Here is a 27,518-nt window from a genome sequence, read left to right as displayed (position 1 = left end):
TAGGGAGCTGACGCTCAAAAAGAAATCAGTCCTCTAGCTGAAAAGTGTTGCCAATGAAGAATGATGCTTGTTGTATGGTCATCATACAGGGCAGATTTCCAGGCTCCATCAACAACTCACATTAACTTTTGGTGTGGTTCATCATCCTTATATACTTGTCTGTTGAAACTGACAACTTACCCATAGTCCTAGTTTTACTCTCTGAATTAATATATATCAACATTTTCTGACTAAACTATGAGTTGGGTTCTATTAGACACTGCACATGCCTTAGGTCATCCCTTTGATGTATTATTATATACATTTCATTTAAAATTTTTAAGACTCAAAATTAAGTTGGTATTTGTACAGAAAAGTGCAGGTATTATTATATACATTTTCTGAAGAACTAGAAGTTCAGAGAGATCAAGCAATTTTCCCAGTGTCACAGAGCCAGCAAATATAAGCATCACAGTTTTATCTGTTCTGTTTCCTGCCTGGGAAGGATCAATAGCGTCCTAATGACACGTTCAGATTTCTTCTAGAACTTTGAGCCCTCCAAAATGTGGCTTCTTATGTACCCAATCCCGTTTCCTACCATGAGTCTTACCTTAGATGTTGCTCTAATGAGGTCCATCTTTTTTTTCCAGTTCCCCAAATGCATGGTGCCCATGCTGTGTTCTACCAGACCCCTGTCCACCCACCTGAAATGCCCCCTGTCCTTTTCTTCTTTCCCATGGAACCCATTTATCCTCCATGAACAGTTCAGTCCCCCTCATACAATTTCTCCATGACTTTACTCATATCCTCCTTGGCTTTCTATAGCAAAGGCTACTTTTTACCACAACTTGTGATTCTATTTTCCAATTATTTCATGTTTGTGTTTTATTTCCACAACAAGACTGCAAAGCCTGCCCGTGGAGAAAGTCATATACTTCTTTTTTTGTCCTGGCACAGTTCCAACCCCAGTTCAACGTACTGCTAATCACAAACACGCATGTTTGATACACTCTAGGCAAAATAAATGAATAGTTTCTCTCTGTTTGGGCCCTGCCCGCAGGGCCACCATACAGACAAACAAGACAGTATTTTTTTTTTTTTATTTTTTGCTGTACGCGGGCCTCTCGCTGTTGCGGCCTCTCCCGTTGTGGAGCACAGGCTCTGGACGCGCAGGCCCAGCGGCCATGGCTCACGGGCCCAGCCGCTCCACGGCACGTGGGATCCTCCCGGACCGGGGCACGAACCCGTGTCCCCTGCATCGGCAGGCGGACTCCCAACCACTGCGCCACCAGGGAAGCCCTGACAGTATTTTTATTTTTAGGAAATCAGGCTAAATCTGCGAAATACAGTATTCATAGGCCTTTTGTTGTCAAGGACAAAACAGTCTCGGTCACATCTTCACGATCTTATTAGATTTACCTGTTTCAGGTGTTCACTGAGGGCAATTCTCAGGCTGCCGTTCCTTCTGTTTAACATCTCACAAGTCATGAGGGTGTAGAAGATCGCGGTGCACACCAGGGGCATGCAGAAGTAGAACCCAAACAGCCACCAGTCCTTAACATCTTGGTAGAACTGGAAAGAGAAGAGAAGGGAGAGAGGAAGAGGAGCATTATAATGAAAATTAGCTGTACAGCACCTCTGGTGGCTTCAACATTTTCACGCTTGCAGATATGTTTGTATATTCATGCTCTCTGGTTGTGGTAATGGGCTTGGAGGTGGTAGTCAAAACAACTAAATTGGAAACTCCAGACATTATCTTGGCTTTATAATAGCACACAAAGAAATTGCATTAAAAATTGTCCTGACAAACAGCGCTATTCACCATAGCCAAGACACAGAAGCAACCTAAATGTCCATTGACAGATGAATATACAATGGAATATTGCTCAGCCATAAAAAGAATGAAATAATGCCATTTGCAGCAACAAGGATGGACCTAGAGATTATCATACTAAGTAAAGTAAGTCCGAAAGAGAAAGACAAATATCATATGATCTCACATGTGGAATCTAAAATACGATACAAATGAACCTATCTATGAAACAGAAACAGATTCACAGACATAGAGAACAGACTTGTGGTTATCAAGGGAGGGGAGGGAGGGATGGATTGGGAGTTTGGGATTAGCAGATGCAAACTATTATATATAGAATGGATAAGCAATAAGGTCCTACTGTATAGCACAGAGAACAATATTCAATATCCTGTGATCAAACATAATGGAAAAGAATATGAAAAAGAATGTATATATATGGATAACTGAATCACTTTGCTGTACAGCAGAAATTAACACAACATTGTAAATCGACTATACTTCAATAAAATAAATTTAAAAAATTATCCCAACAAAGATATTTTGAATAAACTGAAGTTGGTTTTAATTACACAGGGCAAGAGCCCTAATCAATAAAAAGAGCTCCCTTCCAAAGCTCATAAAACATGATTTTGAGACATACAGACTCTTATCTTTGTTGGTGATTCTCAACCTTTTGCTAGTGCCTGGTTTACTTCTGACTATTGTGGTTAGAGTGTACTTAATGTGCCTATCTAGTCTGGAAACAGTGAGGGTTATGAATGGCTTATCTGAGGAGTTCCGGTTACTGGGAATTAACCCTTTGTCTGGTATGTCTGCTATGTGACCTCGCAGCCAGCCAGTTTGAGCCATCAATAACTCTGCCCTTTCTCGCTCTCGTTTAATACTTACCACCTGGAAACCATTGAGGCAGTGTAGCTTATCTGAAGGCACGCTGAGCATTATCTCCCTGAGGACAGGATTTGTAAATACCAGGATGACTCAGTTTTATGAGTTCTTGAAAGAGAAAATATAATACCCAATAAAAATGGAAATTAGAAAATTACATCTAAATTCTTCGGCCCACTGAATTAATCACCAGCTTGGGAAGAAATGCTGTTCCTCTTCTTATGCTGTTTCTCCAGATTGTTTATTTACTAAGGATAATGCAGCCTCCTGTAATATCTCAGTTCCCACAGTAAAAAATAATCACACTGCTCTGTGAAAAACCGGAGAGTTTCTGAATATAGAAAGAGGCCCAGTGGGCTGCATTTATAACATGTCTATTAAAATATTCTTTAAATGGTTCCTGAGGAGAAGAAGTTCTGGGCAGGGGTTCTTAAATATTTTTATGCCATAGATTGCCTTCTGGTGTAGACTATAATTCTTTCTGAGAATAATACTTTTATGTGCATGAAATAAAATACGTAAGATTACAATGGAAACCAATTACGTCCAAACACAGATATCAAAATATGAAAAAGAAAGTTCTGATGTAGTCATATATGTGTTTATTAACAAATTAAATCACAGATCTAATGGTGGTTCTATCAGAATGTAGAAGCAATGATGAATGTAAATGATATTTCGAGATTATACAACTGTTATGTGGTATGACATGTCTGTTATTTCTATTAGTGAAAAAATCATGGTACTGCTAAATACTACTGTGGTTTGTTGCCTACTTTCATATTAGAAGGAAATGATAAATTTCAGTTAGAAGTTAGTGAAAATAAACATGTAATTTCCTTTCCATTCAAGTTTACAAACCTCTGAATTCTAGCCTCAGGTTAAATGCAGACTCCCAAAGGAGTTGGTTTATTCAAATCTGTTTATATAAATATATTCCTATTCACATCACACTGTAGAAAGATTTTAGTACTGAACTTAAAAAAACAAACAAAAAATCAGAAGGACTCTCTCTTCATTTAACTGCAACACAAACACTCCTTGCAGGACCCCCTTCCTTTGTACCCCCTTCTTCTGGGTGCATTGCTGGCTGGGTGTGACTGCCTAGAAGCAGCTGCGGAGGGCCTGGAAGCTGACCCTACCTGGAGGGGACTGGATGGAGTTCCCTGCCCCTTCCATGGTAGAGGCCTGTCGAGAATGGGGTCACACGTTTCTTTTGAACTGATGTCACCAGCAAGGGTATGGAGGGACCTCCCTCCAGTCTAGGTTAGAGCAAAGTTGAGGAGGAAAGAGTGGAAAAAGAGGGGGAATCACATTAGAGAAAGAGAACAGGAGGGGAAAGAGAATCCTAAAACTTTAGACTTGGAATGAAACCTTCAAAATCATCAGTTCAAACTCATACCCTATACTGCAACCCTCCGGGCGCCTGCCAGCCACAACGCTCCCGCCAGCCTGAAGGGCAGCTACTCTTAGCTTCACCTCTAGAAAGGATATGCATCCTTGTGAAGAAACCCATTTCATTTTGTCCAGCTGGAATGGTCAGTAAGTTCCTCTTTTTTTTTTTTTTTTTTGGCCACACTGCGCGGCTTGCGGGATCTTAGTTCCTTGACCAGGGATTGAACCCATGACTTCCATGAGTCCTAATCACTGGACCGCCAGGAAATTCCCAGTGAGTTCCTTCTTATGTTGAGCCTCTTCTCTCTAATGTTTTAGTCAGGGTTTTCTAGATTGCTCATTCACACTGCCCAAATTCTGATAGCCTCCTACTACTTTGTTTTTCACTGTGGAGGTTGACTTCATAAAAAAGTCAGTGGATCAGCAGAAGACTTTAATTTTAAGGTTGCTAGTTTGGCTGTGTTCATGAGCACTTTTAATTTTGAAACCAGAATTTCCAAGCAGGATAACTGGTCAACTGTAAAACCACTAATTGTGTGAATTTTCCATGGAAGGAAAACATACCTTAAGAGGTCTGTAAAGGATTAAATGTGGAATCTGAACTGCATGAAACTTACATCAAAGTACTCAGTTATGCTGACTTAAGAGAAATAGTTATTCTTGGTTTTCCTCCTCGTTCTACATGTGACTAGTTTTGCAGAGGAAATGTGCATTTTAAATGTGTTTCCTAATACTCTCAGTTATGTAATTAAGCTTTTCAGAAACATTAATGCAGTCAGGTGTATTAAGCAACAATTGAATTTGTTACACTAAAATGCTTTTTAAAAAAGTTCTGCAAATTTATATTATTTGGGGCTTCCCTGGTGGCACAGTGGTTAAGAATCCGCCTGCCAGTGCAGGGGACGCGGATTCAAGCCCTGGTGCAGGAAGATCCCACATGCCGCGGAGCAACTAAGCCTGTGAGCCACAACTACTGAGCCCACGTGCCACAACTACTGAAGCCCGCGCGCCTAGAGCCCATGCTCTGCAGCAAGAGAAGCCACTGCAATGAGAAGCCTGCGCACCACAACGAAGAGTAGCCCCTGCTCTCTGCACCTAGAGAAAGCCCGTGTGCAGCAATGAAGACCCAATGCAGCCAAAAATAAATATTTTTTTAAAAAGAGAAAAGAATCCAAATAAAATAAAAATTAAAAAAATTATTTATATATTAGACAGAATCTGTACTAACATAAGCACACATGAGGATGACTTCCTACTTTGAATTAGTAAATCTCTCTTTAAAAACTGTGTGAGCAATGTGCATTTCCCCAAGTAACATCAAATAAGCATCAGTGTGTCTGTCAGATGGAAATTGTGCTGTACTCCTTATTATCAAAACAAATAGCACGACATGCATACACATCAATCTCTCTTTCTTAGTAAATCGGTTTCAGAATTCTGAGTTGTTTGGTGCAGAGCAATAGTTGTATCTACAGTTGTGCTATAATACAAGAGTGAAAACAAAATAGTTGTTTTATTCAAGAAGCTAAGCCCTGGTTTAACATCTGCTTTTCATGCAATTAAAGAATATTTGACTGAACTAACAGAGTAAACCACACTCGGCAGTGTAGAGATATCAACAAATCTTGGTGATGGTAAATGAAGACCTTCTCCCCTCCCCAGTTAATTTCCTTTAAACTTTTCATACCTCCATGAATTTTGACGTGGCATTGAGCATACAGGTTTTGTGCTGTTCACCCTTGTATTCAAAGGGCACCATGACGAAGCCGATTGCTTCGGGGATGGCCAGGATAAAAGAAAGGATCCAGATGGAGACAATCTCAATGGCTGTGACCAAGGGAATCCCAATTCCCTGAACACGACTCCAGGAGGCAACTGCTCTGTACCTAAAAAAAAGGGGGTGATGGTACCAAGTGGTTAGGAAATTTTAAGTTTATTTCAATTAAATGAAAATTATAAATGCTGGAAAGATCCTTCCTTTGGCCAGTGACTAACCATTAGGTTTTTAGGAATTTTCTGTGAGTCCTGGTGTGAAAAACAAGTGGGGCTATTAAAAGTTCTACCCATTTGGAGTTCAACTGGCTGGCAGGCCTGAGTCTGAGATCTTCACTTGGGGCCCATCGAAATCTCCTGAGAATTTAGGATGTGGCAGCAGAGATGGGTGTGCTATGTTTATTAAGCTGGGGGGAAAATTGGATGCTGGAAGGGGTAGTGAAAGCTGCTGGTACTTGTTACGGTAATGTCTTATTTCTGTTTCTATATTAAAAAAACTCGAAATATTATCTATGAAGTGGATCTAGATATCCTTAAGTGAATAGTGACCATAGATATTCCATTGTTTTCTCCCTTCCTCTACCCTCGAAATATGATCACAAGTGGGCTTGTACCAGGTGGCTGTTTTAGTAAATAAATATTTCTAATAATTATATTTGAAAATGTCAAAGAATAACTATATCTCTCCCATATGGCCCTGGGTAGACTATATAAAACTGAGCTAAAGATAGCTTGGTTCCTAAACTTTAGGGTTTACAGTTTAATAGGAAAGAATGGTTCATACAGAAGCATAAGATATAAATATAACTGAACAATCATGCCAATCAAAGCACTAACTGGGGGACTTCCCTGGTGGCGCAGTGGTTAAGAATATGCCTGCCAATCCAGGGGATACCGGTTCGAGCCCTGGTCCGGGAGGATCCCACATGCCGCGGAGCGACTGAGCCCGTGCGCCACAACTACTGAGCCTGCGCTCTAGAGCCTGCGAGTCACAACTACTGAAGCCCGTGTGCCACAATTACTGAAGTCCATGCACCTAGAGCCCATGCTCTGCAACAGGAGAAGCCACCACAATGAGAAGCCCGCGCACCGCAAAGAAGAGTAGCCCCCGCTCACCGCAACTAGAGAAAGCTGGCGTGTAGCAACGAAGACCCAACACAGCCAAAAATAAATAAATAAATACATTAAAAAAAAAAAAAAAACTAACTGGCATTAAGAAATTGTGTTTGCCTTATATTTTACCTTAATATTTTATGATAATAATCACATTTACATGTTAAGTCTAAAGAAACTTTGGTTTCAGAAACTATGCTCTTTGACATGAGATGATGGTCTGGTGCTGCTTTCAGACTTACTATTAAGAAGGGACCTGTGGTACAATATTTCTGTGACTTCATTCTTGAAATTTTTGCTGCTGTTGTAATGGAAAGGAAACATTTTCTTTTAATAGCTTTCATTAGATAGTGCCAGAAAAAGGCTGTAAAACAGACCAAGGCGTTGAGACAGGTGCACGTGGGTTTGCAGGCCAGGCAGCTTAATGGCAAAGATTAGTTAGCAGCACCAAGGCAAGATACAAGCTACCCATAGCCACCAAAATGAGCCCCTATCATTTATAGTTAGTGTTCTGTCTCAGTACAACTAAAACGTACACCTGTGAAAACACAACTCCTAGGAATTATGCTACCTGTTCTTCACTGTAGATTAGAAACTATAGTTTTGGTATGCACGATGATGCCACGTGGCATATATACAGCACACTTTGCTGGAGAAATGTTTTGCAAAAGATTTTTAGGATAAATAAGATTGGTGTACAATAAGAATCTCTGAAAAAGTCCAGATTAGTTCAGAATGGAATAAAATACAGCTATGCAAACAGACCAAGAAAATCCTTTTACAATGTAGCCAACACTGCATTTGAAAATTTATGGTTATTGCCAGTGGGATGAAGACTGCTATATATTCTGCTTTCTATTTCTGTTTACTTTTCTTTGCTGCCTTATTAGACTGGCAGCCTGATGTCCAGTAAAAGCTAAAAGGAACGGAGACAGAATGTCTATATCCCAAGGCTGTCCATGAGTTATATCTGTTTCTTCTCCCCTCCTCTTATCAGGAAAGGTGATGTAAATAAAACACTTTATCTCTTAAGAGAGAAAGCCAGATTTCTTAGGCAGGATTGGAGATAGAAGGTGGTTTAGTAAGAAAATGTGATCTACACGTTCTAATGATAAATATATTCACAGACCAGCTTCATTTTGTAATGTGCCCATGAGTTCCCAGAATATGACATATCTATAATCCAGTGTGAATTCAACATTTAAAAATAAATAGAAGTAATTTTTAGTGCCTAGTTGAGCAAATGATTCATAATCAGTCTGCTCCTTCATTAACCCACATGACTGAGAATTAGAATATTTCCCATTTGTAATCACACTGATCTTAATAACATCTCCATGAGATGAGAAAACAACCATAAAAGCGATTAGAAACACTCACGTGTGATGCTGGAGGTGCAGAAAGGTGTGGAAAATAAGAAATACTGGATGTTCCCAAAACGATTTCTATTTGGGTGATAATGACACAACATACACAATATGTTCTCCTTACTAGGTGTGATTATGAACAGCCTGCCAACAAAAACTATTCCGGAAATAATCCCTCCTCTTCAAAAGGCTTTCTTCACTTGGCTTTGACCACATTCTGCTAGTTTTCCTCCCGCTGATGGGATTGGCCACTCCATCTCATCTCCTTGGCTGGATCATGCCCATGCCTCAGATTCTTAGTGTTGAATTTCTCCTTAGTCCTCACACCTCTTTTCTTTTCTATCTACACCCTCTCTCTTTGTGATCTCATCTAGTCTCATGGCTTTAGTATCATTTAAACTCTCTATATGCTGATAATTAATTCTCAAATTTATAACTCTAGCCTAGAGCCTCACCTCTAACTCTAGACTTGTATATCCACCTGCCTACTTGAGGTTTCCACTCGGATTATCTAATAGGCACTGAAACTCACCCAAACCAGACTCCTGGTCTTCTTCCTTGCCCCCTTCCTTGCCTTCTCTCTAGTCGTGACCATCTCAGGCCCAGAACTTTGAAGTTAGCCTTCCCTCCTCTTTTTCTCTTCCACCACACATCCAATTCTTTAGCAAACCTTGCAACCTCTTCCTTCAAAACGTATCCAGATGCAACCACTTCTCACCATCTCGCCAGTTACCACCTGCCTGGATTATTGTAATAGCTTCCTAACTGGTCTCCCTGTGTCCACTTCGCCCTCCTGCAGTTTGCCCTGAACACAGCAACCGGGGTGAGCCTGTTAAAATGTAAGCCAATCATGTCACCCCTCTGCTCAGATCCCCCAGTGGGCTCCCACCCCAGTGGGCTCCCACCCCAGTGGGAATGCCTACAGGTGTCCTCAGAGCTGCCTCCTCACTTCCTTCAGATCTTTACGCAATGGTGTCTTTTCACCATTCAGGCCTTCCCTGAATACCCTATTTAAAACTGCCAGATTCCCCTCCAGATGTACCCTGTCCCACTCAGCCTGATTATTTTTCTCCATAGCACTTACTACTATGGGACCAATCAAATATGTTACTTATTTATGGTCTATGTCCACCTCTCCCTTTTGAATATAAGCTCCATAGGGCAGACATCTTGCATGTTGGTCACAAGACCTACAACGATAGGTGCTGAATAAATATCTGTTGAATTAAGAATCTTTCTTTGTTCGTTTCCTTACCATGCATTTGTCTTTATTGGCCAAAGCCAATATACATTACAAAGAGTTTCTTATTTTTCAAGCCAGCCCTGAATTAGGCAACAGATAAAGAGCTAATACTTTCAGAATCCTAGAACACAATAATTTAAAACCAAGCAGGACCTCTGAGCTGAAATTTCTCCCTTTGTGTTCTCTTTGGGAACCTGAGGAGGGGTGTGTCACCAAGTCCTCTGCCTGGTCTCCAGTGAATGTGGGGCGCCTGGGCCAGGGCTCTGGTCTGCCAAGTCCCAGGGGAGTCTTTTCCCATGACACCACCGTGAACTCTGTCATGTGACATGCCAAAATACAAGAATAAATTACATGTTTTATTTATGTAAAGATGTTTGTTACTGTATGGGTCTATAAATAGATTTTTACATGTTTTCAAGGCTAGAGGCATTAAATGCATGTCTTTCAATCTTTAAGGTATGATCTGGGAAACTCATTAAACTGAAAATAAATATTATTGAATGTACTTTAAAACAGTGTAAAAGAAAACTTCAATTCAAAAGATCACTTCAGCAAAATCTATTTTCATTTCTTCTTATTCTTTGCCCATTTCTATTCTCATAAGTGTAGTTTGAATATAATTATATTATAATCTTGTCAGTTACAATTTTGTTTTTGGCTTTATTTGCTTTTCATGTTTCTACATAGGCATGGCATTTATTAATTTCAAGGCTACCCAGTATAACAAGATATTGATACAATTTACCTAAATCTTCCTCCTATGATCACATCATTTCTAGTGTTTCAAGGTTGTGAATAACATGCCTATAAATATGTTTGCACGTACAGATTTTTTTTTCTTTTTGAATGATTTTCCTGGGTTAATTATCTTGAGTGAGATTACTAAATCAAGGGAATGAAAAAGTAGCTTAAGTACCTTTAAAAAATGTTTCTCCTAAGTGCCTGTCAATGCTTGCCTTCATTAAAATTTATTTTTCTTCAGTTTTGCCAGTTCCATAAGGTAAAGTGGCACTTATATCTTTATGTCTGCATATCTTTTTATTTTATTTTATTTTGCGGTACGCGGGCCTCTCACTGTTGTGGCCTCTCCCGTTGCGGAGCACAGGCTCCGGACGCGCAGGCTCAGCGGCCATGGCTCATGGGCCCGGCCGCTCCGCGGCATGTGGGATCTTCCCAGACCGGGACACGAACCCGTGTCCCCTGCATCGGCAGGCGGACTTTCAACCACTGCGCCACGAGGGAAGCCCTGCACATCTTTAATTGAGAAAACGTGACCCTTTGTAATGTTTGTTTATGATTCGTGTCTCCTATGTGTTACGCAGACCAATTGCCATACAGAGGTTTGGGAGCAAAATGCCAGCAGGAAGAACTTTAAAGAGAAGCCAGGTGAAGTGGATTAAAAGATAGCTGCAGGAAGGAAACCATAAACAAGACGAAAAGACAACCCTCAGAATGGGAGAAACTATCTGCAGACGAAGCAACTGACAAAGGATTAATCTCCCAAATATACAAATAGCTCATGAAGCTCAATATCAAAAAAACAAACAACCCAATCCAAAAGTGGGCAGAAGACCTAAATAGACATTTCTCCAAAGAAGACATACAGATTGCCAACAAACACATGAAAGGATGCTCAACATCATTAATCATTAGAGAAATGCAAATCAAAACTACAATGAGATATCATCTCACACCAGTCAGAATGGCCATCATCAAAAAATCTACAAACAATAGATGCTGGAGAGAGTGTGGAGTAAAGGGAACCCTCTTGCACTGTTGGTAGGAATGTAAATTGATACAGCCACTATGGAGAACAGTATGGAGGTTCCTTAACAAAGTAAAAATAGAACTACCATTTGACCCAGCAACCCCACTACTGGGCATATACCCTGAGAAAACCATGATTCAAAAAGAGTCATGTACCACAGTGTTCATTGCAGCTCTATTTACAATAGCCAGGACATGGAAGCAACCTAAGTGTCCATCGACAGATGAATGGATAAAGAAGATGTGGCATATATATATACAATGGAATATTAGTCAGCCATAAAAAGAAACGAAATTGAGATATTTGTAGTGAGGTGGATGGACCTAGAGTCTGTCCTACAGAGTCAAGTAAGTCAGAAAGAGAAAAACAAATACCGTATGCTAACACATATATATGGAATCTAAGAAGAAAAAGGTCATGAAGAACCTAGGGGTAAGACGGGAATAAAGACGCAAACCTACTAGAGCATGGACTTGAGGATATGGGGAGGGGGAAGAGTAAGCTGGGACAAAGTGAGAGAGTGGCATGGACATATACACACTACCAAATGTAAAATAGATAGCTAGTAGGAAGCAGCTGCATAGCACAGGGAGATCAGCTCGGTGCTTTGTGTCTACCTAGGGGGGTGGGTTAGGGAGGGTAGGAGGGAGACGCTAGAGGGAGGAGATTTGGGGATATATGTATATGTATAGCTGATTCACTTTGTTATGCAGCAGCAACTAACACAACATTGTAAAGCAATTATACTTCAATAAAGATGTTAAAAAAAATAAAAGATAGCTGCAGAGAATGAAATAATGCCATTTGCAGCAACATGGATGGACCTAGAGATTACTAAGTGAAGTAAGTCAGAGAAAGACAAATATATGATATCATTTATATGTGGAATCTAAAAAAAAGATACAAATGAATTTATTTACAAAACAGAGACAGACTCACAGACATAGAAAACATATTTATGGTTATCAAAGGGGAAAGGGGGGGAGGGGATAATTTAGGAGTTTGGGATTAGCAGATACAAACTACTATACATAAAGTATATAAACAACAAGGTCCTACTGTATAGCACAGGGAACTATATTCAATATTTTGTAATAACCTATAATGGAAAAGAGTCTGAAAACGAATATATATTTATATATGTATAACTGAATCACCTTGCTCTACACCAGAAACTAACACAACATTATAAATCAACTATACTTCAACAACAAAAAAAGAAAATAATAATAAAAAAGAAAGATAGCTGCAGATATTTGGACATTTCTTCAGTTGGATCCTTCATCTGGGCTGGCCTGTGGCTCCTTTGACCAGCTGGGCACAGCTGGAACGATGCTTTGTCAGTTTCATGCCTGGCCTCTGAATGGAGCAGCAGGTTCCACCCTGGAGCCCTGAGCCCGCTGGAGGGGTGTTGGACAGCCCTGGACTTCATGGAGAGGGAGATGGGCTCCGCTGAGCTCAGATGTCCAGCTGTTCTTGCCAAGGGGCCAGTCATGTGAGTCTTGGACCCATGAAGCAAGCTCAGTGGCCAACTGAAATCCACCATGAGACCGCAGTCGAAGTAACAAGGAGCGGAAGAACCGCCCAAATCCCTGACCCACAACATGGTCAGATAATAAGTAAATGGTGGTTGTTCTAAACCACTAAGTTTGGGGGTAGTTTGTTATCAAAGAAAAATGAGGTAGCAAGATTAACCAGTCACCTGATCTTGACAATAGAAATAAGATAAAAGAACGAATAACTATGTGCGACAGGGAACAGACCCCCAAATGAGATCCCAAGTTGCCCTACACCCAGCGTGAAAGGAAAATCATAGCACCAGGAGAATAAGGAGAAACCAAGCCCGAGTCTAAGTAAAAATGAAGTTTTTTAGAAAATCACTTCCATGCTTTCTTGAGTTAGGATAAACCTTTGAGAAGATCATAGAGACCACTAAGCAATTACTTGAAATGAGGGATGAAGAACTGGCTTTGAGTTTGAGGCAAATCAAAGTGCGTTAGTAATGGATCCTTACAACTTTCCCAGGTATCTAATTACACATCATCTGGAGTATTTGTTAAGAGTTATATCTTTTTTACAACCTCTTTCCCTAGGCAACTTTTAAGTACAATCTGGAACTGTACCCAGACCTTTTTTACTGGTCTGACCCCCATCATTTTCTGCTTTAAACATGACTGTGAACCTTACAAGGAATAGCATTGAATTCCTCTTCCCAATCCCTGCCGCTTCTTTTTTTCCCCCCTGAAACAAACTCAGAGTAACTTGTAAAGCTTGTCACTTATGGCGGGTAAGAATACCTATTTGCACTATTGGTAATGGCTGGTTATTCATGTTTTGTTGGGAAAAATTCATTCATTTTAGAAGTATACTGCTTTAGCATTAGACAAAACTATTTCACTGCTAAAGCTTGGATCGAGGTCAAAATTTGTTTCTAAATTTCCCCAGTCTTTTTCTGAAATTCCTGTTTTATCTTATTCTTAAGTAACTAATGATGTGAAATAAAAATAAATAATAGATTTGAGGAAGACTTAGTGAAAAACTTTAATAAGACAAGTCCATAGTTGAAATGAACAATGGGAAGTCATCCATTCTGGTACAAGGGATGTGCTTTCTCTGTCTTGTTTACCTTATTCAGATTAAAAGCCTGGAGTAAGAAAGCTAGACTTTTTCTTTGATCCTAAAGTATTAGTATTCACTGAGCAATCAATGAAGTAATGGAGAAATTGTATAAAACTTGGATGAATAGTTATGTTCATTATTTTCCCTCAAAAGCAACGACTCTGAAATGAGACATAATCATCATATTTAAAAAACAAAACCAAAAAAATCACGGGAACTCTTCCTGGGCCGTAATTTGATTCAGCTCATAGAATGAAAGCAGGGATTCCCAAGTTGCAAATTGATTCATAACAGGTTCCAATTTCCCTCTTTTTACTCCTTGCTTTGTTTTTGTTTTTTTAAATAAAGGCATTTTCTTATTTTTAGAAGAATATAATGCAACCGAATCAAGATTGAAAGCAAATTGTATCTTATCTTCAGAAGTCAAGTGTGAATGATTCATTCTCTAGTGTGAAAGCTTTTGAAATAGAAATGTCAAAATAGATTCCCTACATACCGGTCCCAAAGTTGAGAGTCAGTACCAAATGAAATGTAAAAATAATAAAGAAAGGACCCAGGGAACAAAGGACGGTGAGTTGATTACCCAGAAAAAACCTCCTGGATCCAGGCAGATTTTTGCGAAAGTGGAATTTTAAAACAGTTCTTCTCATTGATCTAAAACTGAGGTTAAGTCTTAATGAAATAAATGCTTGACATTCTTTTTTCTTTCTTTCTTTTTTCAAACCAAGAACATTTCATGTGCTACATAACTGACAGCTTGTGATTGAACACTGAGTTAATTTTTCTCCATGCATGAGGTAGGGGAGGACATGGTGTGGGTGAGGTATTCCTACACCAGAAACAGGAATCTATGACCTTATCCCTCCATTTCCCCATCCCATCATCTCCCACCACCCCCTTCTCCCTGCCTAAAGGTAGGGTTTATACTGGGGACATTGAAGCTCAGGAACCTCTGAGGTTCCCCCAAGGGAGAAAGAGGCAGCAGAACAAGGTGAGCTAGAGAAGGAATGGAGGATGTTGATGATTTAGCTGGCTGGGGAATCCAACTGCCTGAACACTTCCCTGTGCACTTCTTTCTCCCTGGTTCCTAGGTCATTGTCTTCACATCCATGGAAACTCCTAAAGAACAGCAGCCAGGCCTGATTCTTCATGTCTGTACCTCATACCCTTCTTGCCAAGTCTCTCTGTTGAACTATATTATGAATTATGCTTCTCAATCTAGGGATAATTCATGATACAGTATATCACTGAGGAATAAGTGCCCTAAAGTATTTTTCAATCAAGAAAAAAATTTATTAATAGATTCATACGAACTACAAAAGGGACCACTTATACCATGGCACATAACACTACTCAGAGCATACACTCTAATTTTTGTAACAAGAAAATATATTGCAGGGATGAAAAGTTGCCTATATTTCTTATCAAACCAAGCAAATTCTTTCCTCTCCTTGGCCTCTCTTTTCATCAATGCCTCTCTTCTCAGAGGATTATACCCAGCTGCCTTAAAAAAGGTTTTACTATTTATAGGAGCCAAGCATCTTCCTTGTCTTCCTTCTCCTGTTTTTCATTCTTGTTTGTCATGGGCTGGTCTTGTCTGGGTTTGGTTAGATGTTTCCTCGGAGGTGCAGTTTTCTTAGAACACTGAGTGGCCCTTTCCTAAAACTCGTTATCATCCTATTTTTACCTAAACTTTGGGACAAAGTTTAATTTTTTAAATAAAATGCTGTTTTCCCAAATTTGATGGTGCTTTTGTAAAGGCAAGAGTAGGCATGGAAGTAACTCTGAGCTGGGCATGTACCTGTATTTCTCCACACACACACAGGCCTACATATGCTTGCGTTTTAGAGCTACCCAGTCATAGGAAATTAGTGTTAATTTAAAATAAAGGTCATAGGAATGAGCTGGGCAGATGAGAAAAATAAAATGTAGGGAATAGCATGAAGTAAATAAGGAAAATGGGTCACAGAAAATAAAATAAACTTTCATAAGTTTTTTTCTGCTTGCAGAAGAATGTTACATCTGTTACTCTATCCCTTGACATAACTAATACTAATATTTATCATATTCCTTTCAAGGAATTTTATATTCATATACTTATACATATAAATTGCATTTAACATCCCTATCCATTTCCCTAATACAAGGCTGCTTTCAACTTTTTCTTTAAATGATCTTGTAAAGCATGGGTTCACAACCCCTGGGCCACGGATGGGTACCAGCCCGTGGCCAGTTAGGAAGAGGGCTGCACAGCAGGAGGTGAGTGGCGGGTGAGCGAGAAAAGCTTCATCTGTATTTACAGCTGCTCCCCATCGCTCGTATTACTGCCTGAGCTCCGCCTCCTGTCAGGTCAGCGGTGGCATTAGATTCTCACAGGAGTGCAAACCCTGCTGTGAACTGTGCATGTGAGGGATCTAGGTTGCACACTCCTTATGAGGATCTAATGCCTGATGATCTGAGGTGGAGCTGAGGGGGTGATGCAAGTGCTGGGGAGCAGCTGCAAATACAGATTATCATTAGCAGAGAGGTTTGACTGCACAGAGACCATAATAAATCAATTGCTTGCAGACTCATATCAAAACCCTATCAGTGAGTGGCAAGTGAAAACAAGCCCAGGGCTTCCACTGATTCTGCATTATGGTGAGTTGTATAATTATTTCATTATATATTATAATGTAATAATAATAGAAATAAAATGCACAATAAATGTAATGCGCTTGAATCATCCCGAAACCAAATCCCCCCCACCCCCGCCTCAGTCCATGGAAAAGTTGTCTTCCATGAAACCGGTCCCCAGTGCCAAAAAGGTTGGGGACTGCTGTTGTAAGGAACATCTTTGTACCTGACTTCTTTGTTCAAATTTTGGATCATTTCCATAGAATTGATCGTGAAAATTGTAATTACGGGGTCAGAAGGCAAAAACATTTGTAGGACTTTAGTTTCTGGAAGGGCTGTTCAATTCCCTACTACTGCCAGATTTTGAGAAACATGCTTTGTAATGCGAATTTCTTTGATAATATGAACATGATTCATATGTTAGTCATTTTAGTTTCTTCTTTGATGATTTTTATACTCATGCCCTTTTTATATGGAAGTAGTAAGATTTTAATTACTATTTGTATGGCTTCTTTAAATACCAAGAATATTAACATGTAGTTTTGCTGCAAATATTTTCCCTGGATTATTGCTTTATTTATTTGTTTTTTAATTTTATGAATGTTTGATATTCATGTTTTAAAATTTTATGTCCTGAAATGCATTTATAGTTTTATTCAGATTTTCTACCATCCACTTTAGGTTCAAAAAGTCTTCCTTTTCTAGAGATCAAAAAGATATTGGTTTATTTTCTTCTATTGCTCTATGGTTTGAGTTTTTGCATGCTTGTGCATAGTAGTTAAGAACACATACTACTTTTGATTATGGCTCCAAAACTTAGTAGCCAATTGGCCTTGATTAAGCCCTTTAGACCTCGGCTTCCTCATCTGTAAAATGAGGATAATTATAGCACCATCACAGGTGTTGTTATAAGGATTAAATAAAATAATTTCTGGAAAGTATTTTTAACAGGGCCTGGTACATACTAATACTCAATAAATGGTAATAATTATAAATATTATTACTGATATATAGTACAAAATAAGACTTTAACATGTTTTTTCCCCCAGATGGTACATAGCACTGTTTATTGATGAATCTTTCCTTTCCCCATTAAAGTGATTTCAGCCTATAATATGTTCTTGTACACTCTGACACCTGTTTCTGTTTTTCCCATTGATTTGTCAATGTGTTTATGTGTGTGTACCACATTGTTTTTTTTTTTTTTTTTTGTGGTACGCGGGCCTCTCACTGTTGTGGCCTCTCCCATTGCGGAGCACAGGCTCCGGACGCGCAGGCTCAGCGGCCATGGCTCACGGGCCCAGCCGCTCCGTGGCATGTGGGATCCTCCCGGACCGGGGCACGAACCCGCGTCCCCTGCATCGGCAGGCGGACTGTCAACCACTGCGCCACCAGGGAAGCCCTACCACATTGTTTTAAAACTGTAGCTTTATAACATTTAAGAATATCATATAGGAAGAATATGTGTATAGGAAACGTAATTCTTTTAAAAATTGTCATGATCATTTTCTTATTTCTTTTCCCCATATGGGTTTTAGAGTTATATTATAATTTAAAATTTTAATTGGATATTATAATGAAAATACCTAGCTACATCTCTAAATATACAACTTGATAAATACAGGTAGGAAAAATTTTTCATGTATTAGTAATGTAATAGATATAATTTAATGACTTTAATTTTTAGATAATACAATACTTTAGTTACAAGACAAAATGATATTATTGGGGTGCTAGGAGTGGGAACAATAGAATGAGAATTCATTAGTGAATAAAGTCCAGATTATAAATGCTTGCTCAATTTTTTAGGACATGGTCACAAGTAGCATAATCTATTATTTGTCAAGTGAAAGTGATACAGTGGTCATCTATTGTATGTAAATATTTTTATGCAGCAGCCCTTAACATCTGATATGATGCAGAAGAAACCTATGTAGACCTCAGGTTTTCCTGGGAATCACTGTGAATCTTACTAATGGGTGATGAAATTATTTCTGATCTTTGTGTTTACCACCGCAGTGGTAGCATTTTTGTCAATAGCATTACTGCAATTTAAACTACTAATGGAATTTTTTCGTTTTAATTTCAGCAATAAATTTATTTTTAATAACACTACTAAACATTTTGTTTAGTGTTTCACAATTATTATAACCATAAATTTATAACAAGGATACCACTATAATTTTCTACTACCAATGGAATGAGTATTTTTATGTTTTAACAATAACAATTTTGGTCCTGAAAATTAATTGTTAATGATAAATAATGAATATCTGTAAACACTAAAATGTTCTTTAAGAAAGTGGGACTTTTATTTCTATTATGATGGGACTTAGGTGCTCTGATAAAGTGATTGTCAGCGTGTGAAAGGAAAAATGAAAACCTCTTCTAAATTGTAGGTAAACCACCTAAATAAGACATTAAACAGCATTTGCAAAGGATTATTTTCAATATAAAAAAGCACCACAAAACGTGTTATAGAGTTCCTAACTTCATTTTTTATAATTCCTGCTATGAAAATTAGAAGGTATAGAAAATACCTTCTAGAAGTTCATGGAATTCAGAAGGACTTCTTTCTTGACGCCTTGACATCCATGTTTGAGAAGAATTCTGGAAAGACTCTGAGATACTTGATGGTTTTTTTCAGAGTTGGATCAAGGGGTGCTTCTGTTGTCCTCTTTTTAAAAATTAGGAAGCATTTCAGGTATTCAGAAAAGCATAGATTAGAACATAATTCTGAGTACTCACCACTCAGTTCAACTAATCAAGCATTAGAAACACAATTGAACAGTATCTTCTTTTTTCTAATGAGAAATCTACCATTGAAAATACAGAATGTGGATGTCCTAGAATTTCCTTTTCCAACATTCATTCCATCTAACATGTTCCTTTTTCCTTCGTTGCCATAAGGATGTCAAATGGATATAGTTGGTGAAATGCTCTCGGTACAAGTTGCCTGAACCAAAGATGGCTGGTAATCAACAACTGTGGAAAGCAATTCTAAACAGTAGAGCAAGATCGCTAGTATTTTCATTGCTGGGAACTAATGAACAACTGTCTTGAACACCAATTCTCAAGGCTCCTCGAGTTCTCTTCTTTCTGACAAAACTGCTTTTCTCAACCCAACAACAGAGTAAAGGGAAAGAACCACGTTACCTGTCAACACTGAGAGCGCAGAGATTGAGGACGGTGATCCCCACTGAGGACTTCTGCAAAAAGGGGAACAACTTGCAGAGAAATACGCCAAAGTCATTGTGATCAAAAGGCCAGCGCCCAGCCAGCAGCTGAAAAAAGGAAAGAGCATGGTAAGAAATGGCAGAGCCAGCATAGGCTACGCGGACACTTATATTTCTAATTAGGCTTCCAAACTTCTAAATTGTATCGTTCACTATGCTTTTCAGTTAGTGTGGTAGCAATAGACTATGATCATCATTTTTTTTCCATATTTTAAAGCCTCAGCAATTTTTTAAATCCTGAACAATGTGGAGAGTGATAAATATCATAACAAGAGATGAGACTTGGATCTTATAGGAAGTAGTCGTGCCGCCTGATTTTCAAAGAGGAGCAAAATTTGGGGGTTTGGATGATGGCTTAACTCAGAAGCAGGCAGTCATCTCTGATCAAGTCTTACTAAATCATGAGTGAAATGAATCATTTTCAGCTAGTGGCATTGGGAGATTATATTATCTCCTGAGAAGCAGCCAAAGCTCTGAATAAGATGTTCTGGAGAATACTGGGAAAGTGAAGTAGTTTAGAATGCACTGGCCTTGCCAGCTGGTTAACAGCTAAAGCCACTTGAAACTCACCTTTTCCTCCATGCTTAACTTGCTGCCCTGCTTCAGCAGGTGTGACACCAGTGGCCTATCTTTATTTAGGCTCAAATTTTCCTCTATCATACAAGAAAATGTGGTTACTGTGACCCGTTTGTAGCATTCGCAGGGACATCTATTCTTCCATGTTGACAATTTGAAATTTTTGCTCCAGGGAGAGGGTGATGACCCTCTAGTGGCTGTGGTGAGTAGCAGGAACATAAATCCTCTGTGAATTGCTGATATCTGATTAGAGATATCTAATTAGGTATCGTACTAGAAGCATGGCCTTAAATAATAGCTCAGCTACCTAAAAGGAGGAAGCCTCTGCTGAATATCTATGATGCCTTTTCACGAGTAAAAATGGTATTGATGTCCTTTCTTATGTTTGCTTAGTGACTCAGAATTTAAACGTACTCCACTCAATAGGAGATAATACTGTACTCACTTGACAAACTTCTTTTTTTTGCAGAGTACCTAACTCTAAGTTGACCTTCCAATTTCATTCTACCATTTCTAAAAGAGTAAGGTTTAATTTCATGGTTGGCGTGGTCATTCATATGAGTCCATGGAAAGAGGATAGGAAACTATTACCCGAGAAATACAAAATCAGAACTAATGCATTTTGTGAGTTTAGTAACACAGGGCTATCTATAATTCTATTTTTTATGGCTAAGATCCTGTTTGATTTAATTTCTGATGTTCTCTCTTTTTGGTTTTCAAACATATTTCCCTTCTTCTGAGTAGTTTTCTAAAAGACCTTTTCCTTCAATCCAGCCCTACTGCTGGTCTCTTCTTCCTCTCACTCTAACTGGTCTTGGTTGGTGTCTTCTCAGAATTTCCATAAATACCTTTGTCCAAAGACAAGCAGTAGGCTCTTCACAGAAATACTGCCCTAAACTCTGACAGTTCTCACGAAGCTAAAAAATAGTTATACCATTGCTGATTGCTAGTTATGAATGCCTGATGCAAGTAAACACATAAAACATTATTTCTGAGATGAATCACCCCCTAAAAAGAAAACCTGAAAATTACTTTTTACACAGTGGGAGTTTAGTATTTTGTCCCAGAACTGTAATTCTCCACTAAAGACTAGAGAGATGTAATTAAAATGTGTAAGGATTGTTATAGGATAAGTTTTGGAACAGTTGAATTGTTATGGTTGGTTCATTCCCAGAGACAGACGATCCTGAAATCTACGTGGATGGATTTCCCAATTCACACATCCAACAATGAGGGAAAAGAAAAGGATGTTCCTGGCTTAACAAGGGAGACTCTGAAATCCTGTGCAGGTCTAAGTAACAAGTGCTAAGAAAAATGATCTGGGAGAACCCACAACAGAGCATGTATTGTTTCAGGCCTTTCCAATCTCAATTGAAATATTTTTTTTTTCATGCTTGCTTAAACTTTTAATTAGAATTAGGTATAAAGGAAGCACCCAAGAGAAAGATATCATGGAGTTGGTGAGCACCAAATAGATCACAGAATTGTCCTTCTTTGACACAAATAGGTGTTTGGTTATTTTTGTTGTTCTTTTTTTTTTTTTTCTTTGCCAGCATTGATTCTTCTTGGGAATTACTGACAAAGGAGAATGAAAGAAATCATTGGAAAAAAATTTTAGGTACAATCACAGTGTAGACATCCCTGACGTATATCCACTTCATTCTCAAGGGATATATGGATAGTAACTGTTCGCATGCTGCCAGCAGGAAATTAGGGTCCTACCTGCAGGCAACTTCTCTTTCTGGTTAAAGCTGGCTTCCTCAAAGAGGCCCTGCTTAACCACCCAATCTCAAGTAGGACCTGCTTGTTAACCTCTTTAATGGAACCAATATTGGAGTAATCTTAGATTCAAAGACTCCTTTCAGCCCACTCTGTCTTAGCAAGAAAACATATACAAAAGGAAGACATCAAAGAGACATAGAGTATAGCTCACCTATTTTTCTCTTATTTAGAAGAGGCATTTTGGAGCTTATGAAGGACTATGGGAAATGTATCCTTTCAGTTATTTACTAGCGTTTAAAATGGAAAATACAATATTTAAAATGGTAAAAGTTAAGCTGTATAAAAACTTGTATAATGAAAAGTTAAGTCTCCCTTCTATTCAAGACCCCTTAATTCCCTGCCCAAAGGCAACCACTGTTAATTATAAATTGTGTTTTCTTCCGGAAAACTCCCTATGTACATAAATCCTGTTGTTGTTTTTTTAAAGTCAGAACATTATGGAAATAATACCTTCCAGCAGTCTTTTATGATTTTGTTTCCTAGAGCAGACTTCTGGGAAGCAGTTCTATTGCCTAATTAAAATGTTTTGATTTTTTAAAAGCACGTTGAGGAAAACCACTTAGACTAGGATAGGAAAAGATAAAGAACTGCTTAGCATAAAGAGACCATGGTAAAAGAAGTAGTTGATTTCATTATTGTTAACAAGCTAATATCAATTCAATGAAAGAAAACCCAAACCATTCTGACAAACTAACAAGTCGGATTGGTTCAAGCGTAAATCTGGCACCTTGGAGCAGTCATAGCTTATTTTTGCCATGAGAGGATCTGTGCTTTTATGTAACCCTCATATTTATAACTGCCAAGGGCATCACACAGTACCTCGTATGTAGTAGGTGTTGAACAAATTAATGATTTCAACTCACTAATTCAGGGAAATATTTTCACATTTTGAAATTTGATAGCACCAATTTTCCACAGAAAACACATTCATCTTATAATTTACTTTCTATTTAAAAGTCATTTAAAAGTATCTGAAAGTGGTATTTCCACTCTTTATGTTGAAACAAACAATGCACCGTTCAACTAGCTGTTGGAGGAGGTGGGAGAATACAGTTCTGTTGAAAAGTCCATGGTAAAGAGGGGCTGCCAAACACTTTGCTTGGAGAGCCCTCCCTTTGTGCTGAGACCGTCCAGCTTGATAAGAGCCACAGAGCAGGCACCTGAAGATGACGCCCGTCCTATGGTCCAATCGGGTTCTCAAGTGGACCACAGAGGAACAGCCCAGGGCAACCTAGGCAGCAGAGGGTCATCTGCTGAGCATGGATTTTGCTTTAGGACTTTTCTGAGGGGACTTTTCTGCAGCTGAAACGTAATTAAAGTCCTGATCTCCACCTGAAAATGAAAGCACTACTAAATGGCACAAATTAATGGAGAAATTCTGTATTTGTGTGGCTGATTCGGATTGTGGAAAAATCAACATAAAATTGATAGGCTGCATTTTTTAACCTGTCGAAACAGATTTACCTAAGGACTTGTACCACATGATCCACCAATAGGCACCCTGTTTTTAGAATGACTAGATCCAAAAGCAGGATGTCTGGCCACTACTATATTTGGTATAAAGCAATTTCTACTTAGTTGTGATCTTTTATTGATGGTATGTACAACGTACCTGCTTATGTCAGCTTTCTGGAACATACCTGACAACCAGAAAGTAAGCAAAAAGGTAAGGCGCCAAATGGTTGCTGTGAAATGTATGCCCTGAAGTTCATGTCCTTGACTTACGGGTGAACGGTCTGAGTCTTCCCCGCAGGTTGATTTGTTTTTACTTTACACCCATTTTTATTGTTCTTTTTAAATGGTTCTGTTATTTGTGCATTGCACATCCAAAGCTACTCATTAATACGAACCCGCCTGAGTAATGGTTCTCAACCTTGGCTGTACATTAGAATGATTGAGGGAGCTTTTAAAAATACCAATGCCCAGGGCTTCCCTGGTGGCGCAGTGGTTGAGAGTCCGCCTGCCGATGCAGGGGACATGGGTTCGGGCCCTGGTCTGGGAAGATCCCACATGCCGCAGAGCGGCTGGGCCCGTGAGCCATGGCCGCTGAGCCTGCGCGTCTGGAGCCTGTGCTCCGCAATGGGAAAGGCCACAGCAGTCAGATGCCCGCGTACCGCAAAAAAACCCCCAAAACAACAACAACAAAAAACCTGTCCTAGGCCAATTAAATCAGGATGTCTGGAGTTGGGACACAAGCCCGGAAGTTTTTAAAGCTTCCAGGTGATTCCAGTGTACAGCCAAGGTTGAGAATCACTGCTTTAGCACACTTGTTTTCAAGCTTCAGCAGGTTCAGCATCATCTGGAGGACCTATTAAACCACACTGCTCCGCGCCCCCCGCCCCACCGAGTTCCTGATTCAGTAGGTCTGAGGTGGGGCCTGAGACTTTGCACTTGTTTTTTTTTTTCTTTGACTGTGTTGGGTCTTCACTGCTACACGCGGCGGCTACTCTTCTTTGCAGTGAGTGGGCTTCTCATCGCGGTGTCTTCTCTTGTTGCGGAGCACTGGCTCTAGGCACGCGGGCTTCAGTAGTTGTGGCTCGCGGGCTCAGCAGTTGTGTCTCGTGGGTTCTAGAGGGCAGGCCCAGTAGTTGTGTCACACGGGCTTAGTGGCTCCGCGGCACGTGGGATCTTCCCGGACCAGGGCTTGAACCCGTGTCCCCTGCCTCTGCAGGCAGAGTCTTAACCACTGCGCCACCAGGGAAGCCCGTGGCTTTGCACTTCTAATGAGTTCCCAGGTGATGCGGATGCTGCTAGTCCACCAACCTCTGCTTTGAGAACCTCTGCTCTAGAGATGCCATGATCAGTAAAAAAATGATGGCGAGTTGACAGCCAGCTAGTGCAGGATGAGCAGAAAATAGAATATAATATAGACATGACTAAAAAATCATAATGGCTTGGGGCCGCGTAGTCTGCATGCCTCTCATGCCGATAGTGCCTAAAGCCATCAGTATCGAAAGGCAGGTGCCCTAACTGGTGTGCATGACTCTCATGTCCCAGGCCTCACGTCCCAGGCCTCACCAGCTTGGCATTATGAAATAAGGCTGTTCTTTCCTTAAAATCAACTTAGATTGTCATTTCGTAAGACTTAGGTTCCAATACAAGATTTATCTGTTAGCGACAGTGACCTTGGGTAAGCCACTTACCCATTGTTATGTCTCATTCCTGTATTTGTTAAATGGGGTGGCTCTCATACCTGCCACAATGGTATGATGACCAGCTGGGAGGCTCAAATGGGACGATGCTTATGAGAGAATCCACAAGCTGAGTGTACACTGCACAGACGTTAGTTATTTTGAACTGCTATAGTTTGTAATTATAAACTGAAATGTACCAATTATTCATGACCATGAAGAAAAGGATAATATAAATGAATTTACCCCCTCTTTTTATCCATTCCAGATGCTAATGCCATTACTTGGATATTATCTTTGTTATTGTCATGGCATCTTCATAATGCGATAAGTAGAACCAGCGGTGCATTTTTCTTTGTGCTAATTTTCTTTCTAGCCCATCCGGTGAGGATGAGGGCTTCTTCTCCTTCCCTTCATCCCACCCCACCCATCTCAGGAAGGAATAAGGGATTTATGAACATAGTCTGTAATAGCTGGAACCCTCAAAGTAAATAAAATGTTCTCTTCCCCCCAACGTGGATTATTGTTGGGTCACTTGAAGCTGGACATGATGGACCAGGTACCAGTCTTCAGAAAGTGGGGTTCTGAGGTTTTCTTTCTTTCTGGGGCAGGGGCTGGGATGTAGAAGTTGGTACATAGTCGAATCACCAGTAAAGATGTTCTACATCTCCCAACAGTACAGACTGGGATGGTAATAAAGCCTGCGGTGCCCAGGACAGGCCTTCCACGAGAACATGTTTTCTGGCTGTTGCAAATCTCAAATTGGTTACAATAAAATAAATCACTTTGCGTGACTGAGAATGAATTTTGCCTTTCCCTTATGCTTTAATTGCTTCCGGATTGAAGCAGAGTTTTCACAGAAATCAAATCAAATAAATAGAACAAAACCCGTGGCTTCCACCCAAGCCATACACTTCTTCCTTTGACAGGTTCCTCCTGCCTCCCGACCAGCCCAAGAATTTGGAAAGCATGACGTCCTTAGAGCAGAGCAGACACTCCACAGATGTTCTCGACTCTGGGTGCCCTCCGTGACCTGGGGGGATGGAGAAGCACTCCTTTTAATGAAAGCAAGTGGCTTGATGTAGTAAAGAGCGTGGGCCCTGAAGCTCGACTTCCTGGGTTGGACTGAATCCCAGCTCTGCTATGTTTCACACCGTGTGACCTTGGCATGTTGGTTAACCTCGCTGCTTCTCAGTTTCCTCCTCTAGAAAATGGAAATGGTGATGGCAGCTACCTCACAGGGTTACTGTGCGTGACAGAAGAGACAATCCATAGAAAGCAGTTAGCAGAAGTAAGTATCTGGAAGTGTGAGCTATTTGCACGGCCTGTGGTTATCAGTCTCTACTTTCTGTCTGTTTTTTCCAGTGAGATTGTGAAGGACGGTCATCCAGGTTACCAGGTACAGGGGGGTGGCAGACCCCACAGGTACAAAGGGCCCCATTCACAAGGAAATGACTACCCAGAAGATGAGCAGGTGTGACGGTCCCTCAAGGAGCTGCAAGCAACATTCTGTGGGAACTCAGCCAAAGAAGGCTCCGGAACCCGGCAGCCTTGTACCCTACATGACTTACGCAAGTGAACTGTGCCTCAATGAAAACTGGAGATGAAAATTATGCCATATGGTTGACGGGAGTGTGAAATGAATTAATCCAGGCAAAGCCCTTAGAACAGGGCCTGACCCATCGCAGGCTGTGAATGTTAGTTCCTCTAAGAGATGGGTTTTGAGGAACTGCTCCAGCTACTCTGCACTTAGATTAGAAAACTTGAGGTTGTTGCTACTACCCACTATTCATCTATTTCACCATTGAATATTCAGTGTTTTGGTGTTGGCTGAGGTCTTAACTTTTTAGAATCTGAAATACATAGATGTTAATAACAACCAGGTGAAGGAGAGAAAAAAAAAGAGGAAAAAATACTTTTAATTTTTTAAAAATTTATTTATTATTTATTTTTGGCTGTGTTGGGTCTTTGTTGCTGTGCATGGGCTTTCTTTAGTTGTGGCGAGCGGGGGCTACTCTTTGTTGTGGTGCACAAGCTTCTCATTGCAGTGGCTTCTCTTGTTGCGGAGCACGGGCTCTAGGCAAGCGGGCTCAGTAGCTGTGGCTCGCCGGCTCTAGAGCACAGGCTCAGTAGTTGTGGCGCACGGGCTTAGTTGCTCCGCGGCATGTGGGATCTTCCCGGACCAGGGCTCGAATCCGTGTTCCCTGCATTGGCAGGCA

General features: G+C 40.1%; 1 protein-coding gene across 2 annotated transcripts in view; it reads right to left on the bottom strand.

The window, feature by feature from the left end:
• Window positions 1-27,518, bottom strand: part of EDNRA (endothelin receptor type A) — a 56,720-nt gene that overhangs the window by 8,888 nt on the left and 20,314 nt on the right. Inside the window, exons 1-4 of one of the 2 annotated variants that reach the window (XM_060147717.1) lie at window positions 20,381-20,455; window positions 19,731-19,858; window positions 5,763-5,961; window positions 1,399-1,551 (exon numbers count right to left, since the gene is read on the bottom strand). In XM_060147717.1, coding sequence (XP_060003700.1) covers window positions 1,399-1,551; window positions 5,763-5,961; window positions 19,731-19,858; window positions 20,381-20,392 — 492 coding nt within the window. In that variant the 5' untranslated portion in view covers window positions 20,393-20,455. Of the gene's footprint in view, window positions 1-1,398; window positions 1,552-5,762; window positions 5,962-19,730; window positions 19,859-20,380; window positions 20,456-27,518 lie in introns of those variants that run through there. The other variant, XM_060147716.1, reaches the window with a different exon arrangement.

Source organism: Lagenorhynchus albirostris, chromosome 4 (genome assembly GCF_949774975.1).
Source record: "Lagenorhynchus albirostris chromosome 4, mLagAlb1.1, whole genome shotgun sequence".
Taxonomy (NCBI): domain Eukaryota; kingdom Metazoa; phylum Chordata; class Mammalia; order Artiodactyla; family Delphinidae; genus Lagenorhynchus; species Lagenorhynchus albirostris.
The sequence above is the reverse complement of the archived record's forward strand: the minus strand, read 5'-3'. Positions and strand labels throughout refer to the sequence as shown.